We start from the raw sequence: 20,533 nt of genomic DNA on the forward strand, positions 1-20,533 counted from the left end.
GGGGGTGGGGGTAAAGTTAGCACTGAACCTATCTGCCAGGATGTTGGCAATATCAGTTGGTTCTGTAATTTTCATGCCTTTGTGCTGTAACTCAGAGCAGATCTGGGTGTTGCCATTGAGATTCTTGACATAGCTATAGAATGCTTTGTGGTTGTCCTTGGAATTAGTGGCAATTTTATAGCCATCTTTAACGAGTGGTATAAGTATATATTTGCACTAGGGACAGGGGAACATGAAATGTCTCCAGGTTTTCTATATCCTGACCTTACCACCCAAAATTTATAAGCAGATGGGGATCGTTTAATGAAATTAATTGCCTGTGGATGGAAGTCCAAGGCCAGTGTAGGAACTGAAACTAAACCATAGAAAAGCCAGGTTCTAGTAGATAGCACCAAATAATTACATGCTTCTAATTTAAGCTTAGTAAGCATGTTATCTGGATTTTTCCACTAAAAAGTCTGGCACTATTGCAGACATGCATATGTGGTGGAAGTGCACTGTGTAAGTGACACAAGATGACTTATTATAGGATCATCGGATATAAATAGACTATCAACCTGGATGTCATTTTAAGCCTAGCCATTTCATCCCAAGTAATGTCAAGAAAATGCTAGTCAATACCCAATATTGCATTTACTTGATACCTGCCCATGTCGAGGAGGGCTGTGGGCGCTATCCCCAATAAGAGTTTATGGTGCCCCATCCACTCGTCCAGGTTCCTCTTGAACAGTGTCATAGAGGTGCTGTGTTTCACATGAATTGGTAGCCTGTGCCAAAGATGCAGCAGTTGCTGGGAGATAAATCTGTCCCTCCAGCATGTCCCATTTAAGTTGCAGGCCATATTTAGGTCCCTGGATTGGGTAACCCTAGTCCTATTTGATTTACTGATATGCAGAAAGTTCATTAGGTTTGGGTCTTGGATTGCTGTGTAGGCCAGCATACCCCTGCAACTCTCCCCTAAGAAGTCTATATGACATGGAGTATAGCAACAGGCACATTCTGGAGCCCCTTGCTCTTCTTTGTTAGAAAACTTTGAGGTCTGTCCAGTTGCTGCAGGTGCTTTGTACAGTACATGCAGAATGGGGTGTTATACTCAATTATGGGCCAGATTAGTGCTGAGTATAGAGGGGTTATAACCTCTTTTGCTCTTGAGGTGATGCCTTTACTTATCAAGTGTGCTACATAGAAAGCCTTCCTTACTAGAGTAGACATGTGGTGGTTGAAGTTAAGGTTGCGGTCAACTTGTCAACTCAGATCCATTACCACTTTGTAGGTACTTAGGCTATTGTTGTTGATTTGATAGCGTGAAGGGACATTGTTTGTGCCAAAGGGAATGATGAATTTCTTTGCATTCAGTTAGAGACTGTGACTAATACATGAGTTGTTAGTTGTGTGAGACTCTTCTGGAGTATACTGACATTGTTTGGGGATTCAGTGATTGCACCTAGTTTGCAGTTGCCCACAGTCTTGGTCAGTTACAACCCCTTAGTTTAGACCTGAACTTCTGAGAAGTATGTACCAAACAGTAGGGGGTGTAGCAGTGATCTCTGTGGCACCCTGCTGGTAAGAGGTCTGCTAGTTGATGTGGAGTCAACAACTTTGGTAGTATGTGTTGGGTTTGTGAGCCAGTTGGAAACCCATCTTACAATGAAAGGGTTTACATTCAGTTTGCTAAATTTACTGGTAATGCCTGAATGTGGGATTGTGTTGAAAGGCTTTGCCAAGTTGATGTATGCTGTGTGCATAGATTTTCCCTAGTCAGTGGCCCTGGTCACATTTTCAAAGAAGCCCACCAGATTTAATAGGAAGGATCTGTCCTTGATGAAGCCGAATTGGGTAGGATCCAGGGTATGGAGGTCACCTATGTCTTTATTTATGAGGTCTATAATGTTTCATGGCCTTACAGATGAAACTTGTCAGGCTTATGGGTCTGTAATTCCCCAGGTGCGTTGCTAGGACACCTTTTTTTGGGGGGGGGATAACTGTTGCTGTTCTCCATTCCACAGGAACAAAGCCTGTGGTTAGGCCTGTGGTTAGGCTATGATTGAAAAGGGTACTTAATAGTGATGCCAGTTCATGTTTTAGCCTGTTTAGAAGGTAGCCTGGGATGTCATCTGATCCCACAGAGGTTGTGGTTTTGCTGTGGACAAGGCAGGATGGGGATCATTTAATGCAATGAATTGCCTGTGGATTGAAATCCAAGGCCAGTTTAAAAAATATATTTAATATATCTTCTAAGTTTAGGTGAAGTCAGACATTATGAATACATTTGAGCAGTTGCAAAAAGTATGATATATGACATAGCATTTTAAATTCAGAATTTTAGTTACAAAAACTTGAAATAGTATTCATTGGAGACTTGAAATGAACAAAAATGAATAATCTTCTTTCTACTGAGAGTTTTATCCCAGTCACTACTTGCTCTTTATTTGTTGTGTATGTAGAGAATTCTTTCCTGCTCATACAAGTTAACATTTTAGCTGAAATACATCAGCTTCAGCAGATGTACATTTGTCCCATTATATGATAACTGAATATGTAATTTACATTTAGTGATTTTAGGTACCAGGCATGGGGAAAGTGCAGACAATAATGACAATGTACTTGCAATCAAACCAGAGTTTTCTTCTTGTTGCTACTTAGTCATGCATTACTTATGCTAAGAATGTTGTTGGTGCAGCCCAGTCCCACAAGCTGCAGTCTAAGCTCAAATGAAATGCAGGGGTGAATTTCAAATGTCCCATCCACTGGTCCAAGTTACATTTGAGTAGGGTTAGGGATGGGCACTGTTTCCCACAGAGTCTTTTCCAGAGAATGAGAAGTTTCTGAGATACATCTCTCCCTGCAGCATGCCCTATTTATCCTGCAAGCAAAATTTAGGTCCTTAGATCTACTAATTCTGATGTTGCTCATTTTGTGGATATAAAAAGTCCATCAGAGCAAGATGCAAGGATGCCTTGTATGCCAGACATAGATCGCCTCTCAGTAGTCTGTATAAATCTAAGTAATGAGATGGAGCTTTGAGGTGATCCACATAGGACATTGTGTTTATGCCCTGTATTCTTTTTGTAAGCAAACTTTGTAGATGTTCCAATTACTATATGTGTCTGGTTAAGTACATAATGACAGAGGCAGTATACTCAGTGATGGGTCTGATGTGGGCCAAATAGAGTGGTATGATGATTTACCTGGACTTAGATGCCATGCCCTTACATATAAGTTGAGTGAAATAGAATGATTTCTTTACTTCTGTGAACACATGTTGGTTAAAGTGCAGGTTACTATCTACATGTATTTCCAAAATCCCTAACTACTAGGTCTATGCTTGTGGGGGGTTTATCAATGATATAGTTTTCCATAGTCAGCTTCCATAAAGGCACTATTATGCATTTCTTTGCATTGAGTTTTAAGCCATGGCTTTGGCTCTGTCATTTGTCTGTGTTAGAACCTTTTGTAAGATGTTGGTGTCTTGGGGGGGGGGGCAATTCTATGACTGCTCTTAGTTTGCAATCATCTGCAAACTTGGCATTGTCTTTGACTTCTGAGAAGTAAATGCCAAAGAGGGACTGGCCCAACATGGAACCCTTAGGGACTCTGCTGGTGACTGACCTCTTTGTGGGGGTTGTCTCAACAACCCTAATTTCCTGGGTCTGATTTGTGAGCCATCTGGTAATCCAGTGTGTTATATAGGGGATTATGCCTAATTCCAATGTCCAAGTGGGATATTGTATCAATTGCCTTATCCAGATTAAGGTAGGCAGTATGCACCCCTTTACCCTTATCCAGTGCATTTGTGACCTTATAAAAGAACTCTACTAGATTTCATAGGCATGACCTTCCTTTTAAAAAGCCAAACTGGGATAGTCCGGTGTCTGATGGTTACCTGTGTTTTTGTTGATTATTTCCATAATAATTCATTCCATGGCTTTGCATATAAAACTACTCAGACTAATGTATTACTTAATGTAATACTTCCCAGTATCTGTTAATGGCCCACCATTATGAAGAGAGAGATGACTGCTACAGTCATCTAGTCTTGTGGCACAAAGCCTGTTCTTAGAGTATAGTTTAATAGTGACTTCAGTGGCCCTGATAGGTCATATTTTATGCTGTTCAGGAGGCATCTTGGGATATTACCAGGGTCTGTTGAGGCTGTATTCCTGACCATAGTGAGCACAGCCAGGTCCTGTTCCCTATTTATAGTTGGATGGGTTATGTTTGAAGATATTGGCTGGTGATGAGGGGGGGCTTCAAATAATTGATAACACTGTAGTATAAATTAACTAGAAACAACTGAAATGAGATTGGAATGAGTTACTTTATCTGTTAATTACCGAAACTTGTGCTGAACAGGTGCCAGTCTCTCCTTTATGGGCCAAGTCTTTTCGTACTTTTCAGAATAAATTCTGCACATGCTGTAGTTCAGTTAAGAATGCTTTATTAGATGTTAACAATATCTGAATAATGTTTCCAATAACAGTGCTGATAAACAATGACCATCTGTAGAAATTTTGGCATGCTGGATGACAGTAACCTTACTGATAAATATAACAGAGCTGATAAATATATCCAATGTTTCTGCATGTATATTCTGATTCTCCTGGATAATATCAACTGAAACAGCCTTTTCCTCCTGAATAGTATGGATATTTGATCTGACTTTTGTACTCAGGTTTGAGGGTCTGTACTGCAAAGACCTTTTGCATATAAGTCCAAAAGCTAACTTAACTGACTGTGTCAAAAGTATTTCTTAATAATACCCAGACCCCTGTAATGTTTTATGAGCCTCTTTAGCCTTGGTTTTCAAGCTTTGTCTTGCACCTCACAGTCTATTCTCTATCTAGCATTCTATTGCAAGTACACATATTTTTCCTTGAGAAAGGGACATTCTATAATTCTCCCTGAGAACTGTTATTTCTGTACATCTCATGCTTAGCCAGCAAGATTATCTTTTCCTTTCTTCTGAACAGTCTTTCCCTGAAACTGAATGCACATACAAGTATGACTCTGTATTATAGGCCTGCTATTCTACTTTATCGTACTATAGTGAACTTACTAAGAAAACAGTGAAAACCTTCAGTCTAACAGGGGGCAAAATTGGAGCCAAATTTGTCAACCAGCATATTTGCTATATCTCCCGGCTCAGTGAATGCAGCACCATTACCCAGCAGTTTGTCACACTGTTGTGTGTTGCCTTTGAGGTTTCTGAAAAAGTTGAAGAAGGCCTTATGGTTCTCTTTTGCCTTGCAGGTTATCTTGACCTCAGAATTGGCTTTCTTGGACTTAATTAGCCCTCTTAGTTGGCTGTTTAGTTTGAGGAATAAAGTTCTTATTTTTATGGGAGTTATACTTCCTTATTTTAACCTTGACTTCTTTTCCTTTTGTTGTATCACCAGTTTAATTTAGGGTGGTTTGTTTTTAGAGTTAGTTTTGGGCTTACTCCTGGTAGGTACAGCAGCCTCTGTGCAGCCATGAACATGTTTGTACAGAGTTTCCGTGGACAGTTCTGCATATGTTGTTGTGTTCTTTGGGGTTGGAAAGGCATTGAATTTTGACAAATTATCACTTAATAAAAGGTAGTTTGCTTTGGAATAGTTCTTAACTGTTACAGGGTTTACTGGTAAACTGATATTTATTTTGAAGGAGCCAACTTTGTGATCAGATTGACACTGTGGGGGGGGTCATTTTCCTATATTTGTGTGTACCATGTCCAATATATAAAACCTCTGTGGGCCATATGCCCTATTTGGTCAGGGATGTGTTTACAAAGTCCAGGAATCTCTGTGCCTGCAACTATGAGGCTGTGTAGGATTTCCAGTTTATAGAAGGGTAGTTAAAATCCACCAAGAGTAAGATGTTTATTGTGGTCTATATTAGTTCATCAAAACTCCAGTTCCACGAATAGCTATTCGTCGACCCCTATTAAGAGAATGTCCTTTTATCAAACATTGAGATCAACAAACATTTTCCTCCAGGAAACTGAATTAGTTGGCCTATATGTGGAAATTTGCCCTTTCCCCACTGCAGTGTGATCTTAGAGTTGGTGTATATAAGTAGGGGGGTGTGGGGGTGCAGCCCCCCCCACCTTGGTGGACATGTTATACTATGGTGTGTATTGCTTGGTATATTGGTTTACTACATCAGTTATCTGGAAATACATTCACTGATTTGTGTGTTTGATAAAAGAGTAGTTGACTGAATAGGGGTTGATGAGTATGTATTCACAGAATTGGAGTTTAAATGAAATAATATAGACCCATTTGACTGAATGGTGAGTGTCACTAGTATGTCTAAGTATGAGTTACAGCTTGCTAGTATATGGTATGGGATTTTGTGGTAATTTGCTTGTGGAGAAACTCCAGCAAGTGATCCTACTTAATCAACTTAGAGGTATGTTTTTGTTATTGATGTAGATCAAGATTCCTTCACCTTTATTCCCTGCCTGTGTAGTTGATTGCATGAACATGTAGAAGCCACTGAAATATTGCACTGCTGGGGTACCTTCTGTGACTTTAAACCATGTCTCAGTAACTGCACAAATGTCTGTATTTTCCAGGGTGAGGATAGTTTGAAGGGTGTGGATCCTCTTGTTTAAGCTCCTGGCATTGAGCAGTAACACCTTAAGGTTTCCTTGTTTGTTTTGCTATGCCAGAAGGTTTGCCAATTTGACATTGCATAAAATGGTCCCTATGGGAAGGGTAATGTTTTAGGCAATATTTGAAGCCTAGAGGGCACAGGTTCAGACCATCCTTTGCAAAGCAATGTGGCTTGTTAACCATGTCCTCTCATGCTGACAAATACTGTATCCCCCTAGAATGACATCAGAAACTAAGCCAATTATCTTTTGTTTGTATTGTGGCATCATCTTTGGTGAAGGTAGAACACTGCTAAATGCTAGACACATAGCAGTTTGAAACACATATTCAGAGAAATCAATAATGTCTCTTTTCATATAGTCTGGGGAAGTATGTCACAGGTAAAAAATGCCTACATGGACTACGACAGAATCATGATGGTAGCTATGGTGTAGTGACTTGACTATGAGTATAACTTGGTGAATCCTGGTTCCAGATAGCTAACTAACCATTATCATCTCCTTGTTCACTCTGGTGAGTGGCACATCTGTGTGTTGTACAATGGAGTCCCTATAGCAAAAGTCCTGAGTAATGTGTTTGCTTTCCTTATGAGCTTTTCTCTTGGGATCCACTGGATGTAGGCATACTTGTGGCATTTGGTGTTGCTTTTGGTGAGTGCTTTAGAAACTGATGAGGTTATGCATTACTGTTTATAAGCTTAGGAGGTCTTTGAGGTTTAGGAAGATTGCTTTTTAGTGCCTCAGCATAAATTGGAAAATGTGTGTGGTACACACTATGTGTGGTAGATGTAGTGTGTGTGTTCTTAACAACCTTGTGTGTATGCAACATTTTTGACTCCAGTAAAATTGTGTATGTGCATCTTTCACATACTGTGTTTGTTACTTTAAGGATTAAATGACTGTCTGTGAACATGATATAATTGCTGCATTGTCTCAGGATGCCTATATTTACTAAGCTGGCTATGGTGACATTTGAAAATTGCATATACATGTTGTCCAGACCTGTATTTGGCTGGGCTAGTGTAGATTATGGACTGTGTTATACATAGGTCTCCTCGGATGGTCTATAGGGGTTGGCAGTACACTAGATTAGATTGTGCTAAGATTTGATGATAGTGCTGTTTAATGTGCATTCTAGCTGCTCTAGGCTTATCTGCATGCAATGGCTTTGATTCAGCCACACTGAGTTACAGGTTTCAGTTATAAGGGTAGTTTTATAGACAAAATTTACTTTTTGGGTGTTTGTGTCCATAGAGGGTACTTCAACCTCTTGATGTATAAACTCCAAAATGACTGCTTGTGAGTGTAATGCTACAACAAACTAACTTAAGCAAACTACCCTGACAAGGCAATTTCAAATATTAGGATCTTTATTATCATTTAAATACAAAATCAAACAAAAATCAAAAATAATGCAATAACACTCTAAACAGCTAACTGAAATACAAAACAATAAAATAAATCTCTTATCTGCCAAGGCTGGAGCAGAATTAACTCAGGACCCCATTGGAATGTGACTAGTGTGCCAAGTAGATGAGAGGTCTGGGAAAATGAGCAGGTAACAATTTGCAGTAAGGGATGTTTACTCAATTGCAGTTCTAGTTTGCTGAGTAGGCACTTAATATTATGGGTATATGGATAACAATGGATGAAAACGTACTTAAGTAGATTACACAACAGAAAATAGCAATGAAATATGGGAAGGAGGGGCTTTCAAGTCAGATTACCATAAGGATGGAAGTCCGAAACACAGTCTTTTAAAAACACCACAAAAGAAGGATGAGACTATTGAGAAAAATTCAAACTGGAGATTAGGACTATGGTTAAAATTTCAGAAGCTTTCAGCTTATTGTCTCAGTAGGGGCTAGGCAGACTCAAAGAACATGGGAGGAAACAATAGCAAGGTAAACAGAAAGGCACTAGAATGCAACTTTAAGCAGATACATACAGCTTTCAGAACTATTGAAACACAAATACTTGAACATAATTGACAGTACTGCCACTACTGCAGTTCCATCACAGACTATACCACCAGACTATGCAGAAAATTTCCAGTAATGCTGTTTAAGGAAAACGTGTTGTAATAAATGAATACACGTGGCTAAGATCTGGCAGTGGATCACAGTCCTGCCACAACTGTGAATGAAGCCACTAGAGTAAGGCTCCAGACTGGGTTCAAAATATTAAAAAATATATATGCAGTATAATGTATAAATAATGCTACAATCTTGCAGTGATACACAATTTTTTCATAACTGCAACTGAAGCTAAAAGAATAAGGCCCCAATACAAACTAAAAAATGTAGAACATAATTTTTTGATTAAAAGATGCACAAAACAGAGAAGTACAAAAAAACTATAACCACACAGGTCACTAGAAGTGTATCTTAAAATATTTAAGCGGAATTAATTTTTTTTTTCTTTTTGATAAAAAAACTTCTAATATCTCACACTTTGGAGCTTCCAACCTCCCAAAGTCTTGAACAAAAGACCATGATGGGATGCAGCTTTGTACTAAATATAGCAGACCTGCTAAGTAGGGGTCCAAGCAAATAAAGCCAGTATTGGAGCTCAAGTTCCATGGTTAGAATTTCAGAAACATTTAGCTTAATGTCTCATTGGAGGCTGGGGCAGACTCAAAGAACAGGGGAAAACATTAGCTATATAAACAGGAAGGCATTAGAATGCAACTTCAAGCAGGTATATACAGCTATAAAAAGTACTGAAGCACAGACCCTGGAGCAGAATTCCCAGTACTGCCACTATTGCAATCCCAGCACAGACTAAGACACCAGACTATGCAGAAATTTAACAGAAATGCAGTTTGTACAGAAATATTGTAATAAATGGCTAAATGAGGCTCAAATGGGTCAGTAGATCAGAATCTTGCCACACCTGTGAATGAAGCTACAAGACTGAGGCTCCAGACTGGGTTCAAAATACAAAAACCTACCTTTTACATGGAATTCTACTCATATAAATATAAGTACAGTATAATGTATAAACAATACTAAAATCTTGCAGCAATACACAATCTTCCACCAACGACAAATGCAGCTACAAGACTAAGGTCCAAGAACCAACTAAAATGAAAACAGATAACTTTATTTGGCTAAAACATGGACAAAAATAAGTACAAAATGTATCACCACACAGGTCACTGTAAGTACAACTTAAAACATTTAAGCAGAATTTAAATAGAAGCTTTTTTCCTTCCTTTTTGATGAAAAGCTTATATCTTTCAATCTGGGGTTTTCCCTGATTCTTAAAGTCTTAAACAAAAGAACAAAAGTAATTTCTCTGATTTTGCCCTCTACCTCAAAATATTATAATAATTTCAGTCTGCTTCTAGTAGCAATAATATTAGTGTCCCAAAATGTATGCCATCCCCAATCATTTTTGCAATGACCCTGAGAGCTAAAGTGAATTAAATATACAGAGTACAATTGTTAAACCTACACTGAAATTTCGCATTCTAGCATTTAAACTGTAATAGCTAGGCATTATTTTTGGAAAAAAAACAAAAAAACAAAAAAAAACAAAGAACAAGTAGCTAATGTTTTACTTACATCTAATCCTTATTACAAAGTATATGCTATGACTTAACTGTGCAATCCATCATTTTCAGTAAAGTGATTTAATCTCTTATCTACTTAAATCCATTTAGTTCAGTTGGTGTTTTGTTGGGAGTGTGGTTGAAATGTAGACTGTGGTTTTAACTAACTGCTTCACAGCTTTTCATCAAATGTCTCCTTTCCTTAGTGGGCATGAGCAATGGCAAAATTATCATGCACAAGTGATAACAACAACTTACATAAGTATAGCTATCCATATACATAACAGGCACCATTTGCTTGATATATTTTACTTTCTCCATTTTATTTAAATTGATCCACCAGGCAAAATAAGTTCAGATATTAATTCCAGCAAAATAGTGAAACTAACTTGAAGCCCTCTCCAGAACTGTCCTTGAATGATAGACAAGTGTACTGAGCAGCCTACCAATGTTAGTCTTGGCTGATTTAAAGAAAAGTCCAGTTGTTAAGCATATGGCTGGTAATTAGATCCACTTATGGTCTTGCTAGCTTTGACATGCACATTTGTCATAATGACTGGTTTGTTTTGGCCAATCTCATATTGACATTAGACACTTTTCTTCAAAGATGCTAAACATTCAAGGAACAGAGACGCCAAGCAAATCTTTTTCCAAAAAGAAGTTCTGTAAAACCAAATCCTGAATGTGAACTGTTTTAGTGTTGCTGTACTAGACAGCCATTTCAAGCCATAACATCAGTCCTTACAAATATCAACAGTTTGTTTGCTGTGTAATAGCAATGACAGTAACTTCTAAAGACTATCACATCCCTTTTTCCATTAATGAATCTGACTGCAGCACTTGTATCTACCAAATAAAAGATGATTTAGTCTATTTCTTTCCTGCGACTGTTGAATCATTTGGTTGGAAGAATGTGGAGTAGTAAGATAAACAGTGATGCACATTAATTTTAATGCACTTTGAATTAAACTCAGACTGGGCTGCACAATCAAATGTTTCCACTGAAACATAAAGATTCTCACACATCAGATATGTAGGACAGAGTTTTGACATTCCCCTTTCAATTCCAATAACAGATCAATATGATGTACTGCATGCCCTGGACTGAAAGCTGGAACTGCCTTCAGCAAGAAAGTTATGGTCCAGGAGAAAATTGCGAAGCCTAAGCCAATGTTCCTACTACACCGGCATGCTAGCTGGTTAAGTGCCTTCGTCAGTCACACAGCAGGCAAATGGATGTTAAAGCAATCAAACTGAGGATGACAGGATGCAGTTCATAGCCTTAATCCTCTGTGCTAGCATCCAAGTATCATGAGAATAATATGTCTTAATAATTCTAATGGCTTTCAGATTTTTTTGGCCCATATTTCTGAAGCTGGGAAAATAGAGCTTTTTTGTCATTCTCTCATTTTGTATCTGTATTGGTATTTGTTTTGTAGACAGTCTAAACATTTTGACCTCTTCTGCTAGCTAGCCTTTTGTGTTACATACACATTAATATTCAGGTACTTAAACCATGCATCTCCACTGTCCAGAATTTTGCATAATATCCATATTTTTTGGCTCATATTTTTGGTCTCTTCCTCATAAAATTTGTGTTTTCTGGCAAATCTCCTGGATGATCTGAGGACTGAATGCACTAAATAATGACATACATTTGATTTTCAGACTTTGTATCCTTCAGAAAATGTATGTTAAAACAAACCCTGTTACTATAGAACCTTTCTAAGTTTATAAGAGAAATGTTTTCAAATATGTCCCTATTTTTGGGCCTTTGTCCCCCATTTTGTTCGGCTTTGTCCTGATTTCTTGCACTATGAGGTTGAGAGGTACGACAAGAGGTATGACTTTGACTTGAACTGTTTTTACTTTTACTCAGTCTCTCTCTCATTCATCATTTTGGATATCTTTGATTCTCACTTTGCTGCCAATTTACTCTGTCATTTCTCACTTACAGATTAGTTGCTGGCATCTAAGCATTTGCTCTGGAATTGTTTCCTCTAAGTCTCTGGAAACTTAAAATTTTGCTTTCATTTGAGATTCTATATACATAAGAAATGTTTTTTATAATAATAACATGAACCTTCAGTCCATTGACTACTTCTGGTTTATTAATATAATTTATGCTGCTGATGTTGCTGTTACTGTGTTTTATAATTACATTGCTTTCTGTCCTATTTCTATTTTGTAACCTCCTGAGTTATAGCTGAAAATGTTAAATATGGATCGATTAATTAATGTAGCAGGCAAATGAAAAACAGGTAGTAAGTAAAATACAAATAATTAATTTCTCTTCCACAGTTATTGTTAAACATCCTTGCAAATTCTGTAGACCTTCATGCCTGTAATCTGTTTGAGGCTGTTGTCATCTTTTGTGCCTGGTTATCAGACATCCATATCATTTTCCACAAAAACTTTAGACAAACTTTGCCAGTTTTCTTTATAGAATTTATAGTTGAGAAATTTAATTTATTTGCTTTAAAGTTCAGCAGGATTTTTCTAGCATTTCTGTTATCAGTGGTAGTGCAGAGGATTCTTTGGTTTGCTAAAAAGAGTGACTTTCATTTATGTAAGTACCCACAATCTCCTTTCCTCATCTCTCTCTCTCTCTCTCTCTCTCTCTTACTTATTATCATGATGTCAAATGAGTCATGCCTGTTATTCTGCAAAAAGTTTAAATAACAGCTAGACAAGGACACTGATGATATATTGTATACCTTGTAAGAAAGTCAGACAGTACAAAGCCATTAAGCTGTACCATGGCTTTAGATGTGCATATACATTTTTAATTTGGCTCTGTGAACTGTTGACAACCAACAGAGAGCCTCCTCAAAGTAAATCACTGGTTTAATAGACTTTATGCTGTTCCTATAGTTTCATATTTTCCTTCTCACAAATAAAAAGTCAGATACAGTGCAATACTGTTTGCAAGCCGCTCCACTGGAGCAAAACCTGAACTTTTTGGTCCAGCCTTAGAAACTTACAACTTTCAGATGTCTCCTGTGGTTTATTTGTGTCTTTCGGCTTTTCCCGGTTAGGGATCACCACAGCAGAACTCCGGTCCGCTAATGATTGGCAGTTGATTTTTACGTACCGGCTTGCCAGGCCTGACGCACAACCTTCAACGAAGGTACGCCCATTCACGCATGTCTCCATGCAGAAGACGGTCTAGCTGAGAATCGAACTGGACAGCGTCTTACTGTGAGGCGACAATGCTACCGCAGCACCACCACCGCTGGTAGATGTCTCCTGTGGTATAGAGGGATAAATCCCCAACTACAGCCAGTCTGACCAGTGACTAATGGCAGCAGGGTAGGATGGTGAAGGTGTTTATTAATCATGCTCCCTTAAGGGATGTGTGGTTCAAAGAAGGTAGTTGCCCTTATATATAACCAATGAACATGGGAGGCTGGGCAGGGAAGTATGGCAAGGCATATAAATAAAAATAAAATCCCCTCAGGATGAAAACTTGAGATGGACAAGCTCCCAGGATGTGCTTAGGAGCCATGACCAGCTCCAGCAGTATCAGAGTCAATTGGGCCGGGGTAAGAGATAAAACTGATTGACCCATCATGGAAGTGTGACACTGGGAGCTAAGCCATTTACATGATGTCCCAAGGAGACCCAGCAAATAAATTTACAGCTCTGTGTCATCTGAATGACCAAATTGTATTGCTAGGCTCAAAATGGCGTATCTTTGCTTTTTTTTTTCTTATATAACTTTCACCTTCCCTTCAAAGCTACCAATCCTGATAAGTCTCTCCTGGACATTCTCTGACCCATATTCAATGCTACTAAGGAGAACAAGGCACCATTGGGCAGTATCAGATTGAATCTGTAGGGGGAGTTTAGTATGTCCTAAAGTTCCACTCCATATGCGTCCCTGTATTGTCCAGTGATGCATGTGAAGTGGGCATGCTGGTGTATCATCCCAACTTTGCAGAGACGTGTCAAATGCTATGCCTCCCTGATAACAGCACCCCAACATGCATCCTTATTCTGTACCAGAGGTCAATTGTGTGGTATGTCCAAGTGCATGCCCTGCCCCCTCAAAATAGGCACACTCATCCTCCTTTTGTCTGTGCCTCAGATTTCCAAACACTAACTGAACCCAAGTAACCTGGACCATAGTCAGGGTTTTATCCCTCTACATCACAATGGTGGTTAATTACAACATTTATAGAGTTCTACATTTTCAAAGAACAGTAAACAACGAAGGAACCTGTATCTCTTTGAGTAAGTATAAATAGTCTTTCTAAGGTTGTTGCTAACATGCCTGTCAACTGCTATAATTTGGGAACAGCACTATGAGTTTGGCCCTCTTATTTAAACTTTTCTCCTCCTAGATTTACTGATGTTCTTCATATGGTCAAACCTGTTTGTAGGTACATATTTTATTAAATAAATTAACTAACACTATACAAAGATTCCCTACCACTAACTATACAGATAATAATACATAAAAAAACTTTGAAAATAAGAAAGTGTTCCTCTTTCTGGCCCTCTGCTATGAGTTTAATGGCCAGCATTATGATGTTTAATGCTCGGAGATTAAGAAGTATGATTGCTAATATGTTATTTTAAATTTTTGACATTAAACAAAATATGTAATGTTTAGATGTGTCTGCTTTGGAAAAAAGTATATGAACTGAATAAAAGCAATATTTTTCTCCCTTTACAGACACAATATGTCTTTATCTATCATGCTCTTTTGGAAGAGTTATATATTGGGGAAACAGGTGTTCCAGTCCAGGATCTACAAAAATATATGACTATCACATTGCAGAACAAAGGAAAAACTTCAGTCCCAAGCATCGAAAAAGAATTTCAGGTAAGTAAACAGAATATGGTACTAATGCACTGATACAAAGCTGGCAGGATATATATATATATAAAAAAAAAAATATATATATATATATATATATATATATATATATATATATATATATATGTATATCCATATATGTATGTATATAATATATTCATTTATTTCTATATATGGATATATATATATATATATATATATATATATATATATATATATATATAATATATACATATATACAATTCTACATTTTTAGTTGACTTTAAAGTTCCTGAAATGAACATTTATTGCAGTCCACAAACTTAGTATTCCAGATTAGGTCAAGCTGCTTTAAAACTATGAGGTAGCTTCACCAGTTGTCCTCAGGTACTTCCTGAAAAAATCCACCATGGTATGTTATGTACACATACCACCATCAGTTTTACCATAATATATGGTGTATGGGTCCACTTATTAATTTCAAATGATCAGAATCTCGAGATTCATAATATCGAACCCAGAATTTCGAGCTTCTGAAATCTCGAAATTAAGAAATAAATAAAAAAAAATGACAACCTCTAAAACCACATTATTGCAGAGGAGCAAGCCCCCCTGCACCCCCCCACACCCCCTGCAACTTAAATATAGTAACTCCGAGATCACGCTCAGTGAAGAGAATGGTAATATTCCCATTCTGCACTGTATAGCACTGTACAGTACCGTTCTCTTCACTGTAAAGCAATCTCTAAGTTAATATACTTAGGTTGCAGGGGGTGTAGTAGGTGCAGGGAGGCTTGCTCCCCTGCAAAAACATGGTTTTAGTAGTTGTCATTTTTTTATTTGTTTTTATTTCTTAATTTCGAGATTTCAGAAGCACGAGATTCTGGGTTCGATATTATGACTCTCGACATTCTGATCTTTTGAAATTAAGAAGTAGTCCCATAGTGTATATATAGTACATTAAAACAACATCATACACACACACACACACACACACACACACACACACACACACACACACACACACACACACACACACACACACACACACACATATTTGCAGACACAGATACAGACACACATGCATGTAGACACACACACACACACACACACACACACACACACACACACACACACACACACACACACACACACACACACACATACACACACCTGGCAGACTAACATCCTGTTGTTCTAGCTGATAGGAATCCTAGAACATTGTGATAATTAATAATGATGTAAGTATGATGGTGATTATCAATAACTAACTTGCATCGCCGAAAATTATCAGTATCCTGAATGACTGATAAAAATGGCAATGTCATAGTATGTATTTTTACTGTAGTAATGTGACAGTAACCATAGAGTAAGTATCCTGCTCTTACAAAAATAAAACAGCTTCACAATAAAGCATTCCCAAAACTTACTGAAATATAGAAATAAGATGAGCTGAAATTTCATGAACCCTAATCTCCCAGCAACTTGGCCTTGATTGACAATTAACTATGTTGTCTTGAGTAACTACCTTTTTTCTATAAAATGATACAGTGTATTAAGTCCTGTATCACAACATATTCTCAAACCACCCATAGTGCTCTGCAACACTTTAAACAACTGCATTAACAAATTAATCCCTGGGAGGCACTAATGTAATTAGAAATCCTACAATAAACATAAATGGTGTAGTCACAAAGAAAAGTAAAAGATGCATACAAAGCCTAGACCTTCAGTTAGTGGGGGGGGGGGGGCATCAGTGATGTTGGGCAGATGACCTTTGATTTGATGCCCATGTAACCACTACTGTCCATATAGCATATAGTCTTTCTTGCCTGCTCCTCATTAGGATCACAAATGCTGTACAATAGCTGTTATCAAACCAGTTTTAGCACACTATTCTGTGTTCTGCAAACTACGCACATGCTGTCTAGTCCACTTGTAGAATGTACAAGTCCATATGGAATAGATGGGCCTCATTTCTTTTATAGACAAAACCTTCTGAGTATCTCTCTCTCTTCTGTATCTTATTGCCTTCTTAGAAGAAACCTATTCATGAAAATAGAGAGTTGTAAATGACTGCTTACAGTTTGAAACATTTTGCTTTAACTACTTTCCTCATGATCTGAATGCAAGAGGATACTAAGAGTCAACAAAAATTAATATCAACTTCATAGCTCAAGGGCTCCCACAGCTATGGCATAAACTGTTCTTCTCAATTAAACTTAACAAATCAATATGTACTTTTCAGGAAACAAATGAGATGGCATGGGCATGTGCAAGCTACAACCTGGAATCTAGTACATCACGCTCTTCAGTGGAGAATAGATTTTAGCTATCCACCAAAACTATGAAGTTACGAATGCATGAAGTCTGTAGAAACACTATATTAAAGTTTTAAAATGTATATGTTATGCTGCAAATTTGCTATAAAAACTAAATCATACATAAACATTTTTAAATATAAATAATCATCCCTAAAATGCTAATCCCACAAAATATACACCATCCCAAAACTCGTAATAAAGGGAAAAAAACCCGATTTAAAAAATCACAGCACAGGGAAAAAAATAAAAAAACTGAATAAACACAAAAACTAATAAAAAAAAAAAAAAAGTGAAAAGAAACACTCCGAGTCCACCAAATAAAGTTAGTACTTTTGTTTACTAAAATTAGCAAACTTCATCAGACAAATCCATACCAAAATAATCAACACTAAATACCACTGAAATGCTTACATCATACAATTAACAACATCAATAACCTGCCCACAAATAAAGGCACAGCCTCCCATAAAACATAGAATAAAAACATGAATCAAAATACATTCATATAAATCCAAAAAGGAAAAATGATAATAATAATAATAATAATAATAATAATAATAATAATAATAATAATAATAATAATAATGAAAAAAATGCCCACTTTTTGTTATGAACAAGAAGTAGTTTTAACAAATGTTAGGACTTTATAGAAGCTTAATTTGTAATATGTTATTTTTAAAGATAGCGTACAAAGTTGAGAATATATAAAACCTTTTTGGAAAGCGTGCCATATTAATAGACATGACAATTAAAAAATGATTATAAAATGAAACAGATATTTACGTGTGTTGATAACAAAAGGCAAGCTGCTGTGCAACACTTGCACTGAAAATTATATTCATGTGTCATGGTGTATTAGTCTTTAAGATGTCAAGATGGTAATGTAATGTCTGCTTTAAGTAGAAACACTGGTGTTTATAACTCTAGAGGTATGACTATATAGGCCATTTTAACCAGTAGTCATTTTAAACATCATGCCACAATAATGCCTTAGGTGCTAATGACTACAAGTAGAAAGCAGATCACCAGTTATGGTGCTGTAGTTTGTATGGTCAAAAAGAACAGAAATCTGAGATTAGATCTAACAATTACAACATTAAACTAGCTGATTTTATTAACTATGATAGTACTAATGTGGTATTTAACACACCATTCTTTTAACAAAATATATTTTGGCGAAACCAGAAGACGGTTTTCTGAAATATTAAAGAATATCATATAATATTAAAATCAAGAGTTTTAAGAATCTCTTAGAAGAACATTTATTTGCATGACAGAGCTCATAATATAATAATAAAACAGTTGGCATAGTTTATAGCTATATGAATACTGAAGCAATTGATGACAATGTTAAACATACATTAAGAGACAAAAAGATGTGTTTTTATATTGCAAAATAATATTGTTGCCCTATGTGGGTATAACCTAAAGAAAATTGGATTATAGTTGTTAATTTAGTGTATTAAAATATTATTCATGTTTTATGTTAAGTAATGCATTGTAGATGGGGATATATATATATATAGATACAGATATCTCTCTCTCTCTCTCTCTGTCTACACACATGCACACATACACACACACACGCACACACACACACACACACACACACACACACACACACACACACACACACACACACACACACACACACACACACACACACACACATATATGGGAGTGCTACTGAATCCTGAAAGCCCAAAATCCTGAAGACCAAAATCCTGAAAACACACAGGATACTAACACTTACTATATTCCTGCACACGCACATACAGAAACAAATAAAACACAAACCATATTACTCTTCTTCAAGTATAAGCAAGTGTACTGAAGTGCAATCTTGGGGGAGGGGAGTCGCTGCCTCCAACATGGGGGGTGCAGGGGAGCTTGCCCCCCCCTGCATATAGTTGAAGGGTAATATGTCTCTGTATGTTTTTTTTTCACAAAAACCAAATAATTCAGCAGAACGGCAGTGTCTGATGAAGTCCTGTATGTAGGATGAAAACGCATGTATTTATTTTTTCTTGGTGAATAAAAGCGTTAATTTCACTGGCGCTCTGTGATTTTGGTGTTGACACTATAGAGGAGAAGACCATGGTCCAAGGCGTTCTTTTTGTTTGTTTATGTCTCTGTATGTACTTGTGCTGGAATATAGTAAGTATTGGTATCCTGTTTGTTTTCAGGATTTTGAGTTTTCAGGATTTTGGTCTTCAGGATTTTGGGCTTTCAGGATTCTGTAGCGCTCATATATATCTATATATATATCTATCTATATATATATATATATATATATATATATATATATATATATATATATATATGTAACCACTTGGTCACCAATGATAACATTACAAATGGAAGGAAATTACACCCACTATATATATATATATATATATATATATGTATATATGGTTCACAATAGAATCCTGAAATACTGAAATCTTGAATTTCAGTATTTTTAAATTCTATAGCCGAAACCTTTAAATACCGAAACCCCATAACTACGAAATTTAAAATCGTGAACCTACAGTACAAATACACCACACACATACACATACACACAATCTCCCCACACAATCAAACAATCATACACTACAGAAAAGCAGGGGAGCAAGCCCCCCTGCACCCCCCACACCCCCCTATTTATATATATTAACTCCAAGATCGCGCAATCACACACACAAAGGTAACTCACACACACACACACACACACACACACACACACACACACACACGCACACACACACACACACACACACACACACACATTTCACAGCCCCCTGCACACACACATCACAGCCAAAACACACACTAACATACACTAAGGACCCTACCCAGCACACTCATACGTACTTACCTACACTTACACCTATGCATTCACACACCGCAACACCCCCTACTTATATATATTAACTCCAAGATCGCACAATCACAAAAACAAAGTTAACTTACACCCACACATTTCACAGCCCCATGCACACACACATCACAACCAAAACACACATTAACATACACAAAAGCCCCTAACCAACACACTCATACGTACTGACCTACACTTACACCTATGCATTCGCACACTGCAACACCCCCCACTTATATATACTAACTCTGAGATTGCATAATCACACACACAAAGTTAACTCACACACATACTTTTCACAGCTCCTTGCACACACACATCACAGCAAAACACACACTAACATACACAAAAGCCCCTAGGCAACACACTCATACATACTGACCTACGCTTA

At 37.2% G+C, this 20,533-nt stretch overlaps 1 protein-coding gene across 2 annotated transcripts in view; it reads left to right on the forward strand.

The window, feature by feature from the left end:
* The window catches only part of LOC122806395 (receptor-type tyrosine-protein phosphatase U-like), a 1,549,454-nt gene that overhangs the window by 1,270,055 nt on the left and 258,866 nt on the right, over nt 1–20,533 (forward strand). For both annotated transcript variants that reach the window (XM_044076762.1, XM_044076771.1), the window contains one exon: nt 14,833–14,982. In XM_044076762.1, the coding sequence (XP_043932697.1) occupies nt 14,833–14,982 (150 nt within the window). The remainder of the gene's footprint in view (nt 1–14,832; nt 14,983–20,533) is intronic.

Source organism: Protopterus annectens, chromosome 1.part1 (assembly GCF_019279795.1).
Source record: "Protopterus annectens isolate FY-2018-M chromosome 1.part1, PAN1.0, whole genome shotgun sequence".
In the NCBI taxonomy this organism is placed as follows: domain Eukaryota; kingdom Metazoa; phylum Chordata; order Ceratodontiformes; family Protopteridae; genus Protopterus; species Protopterus annectens.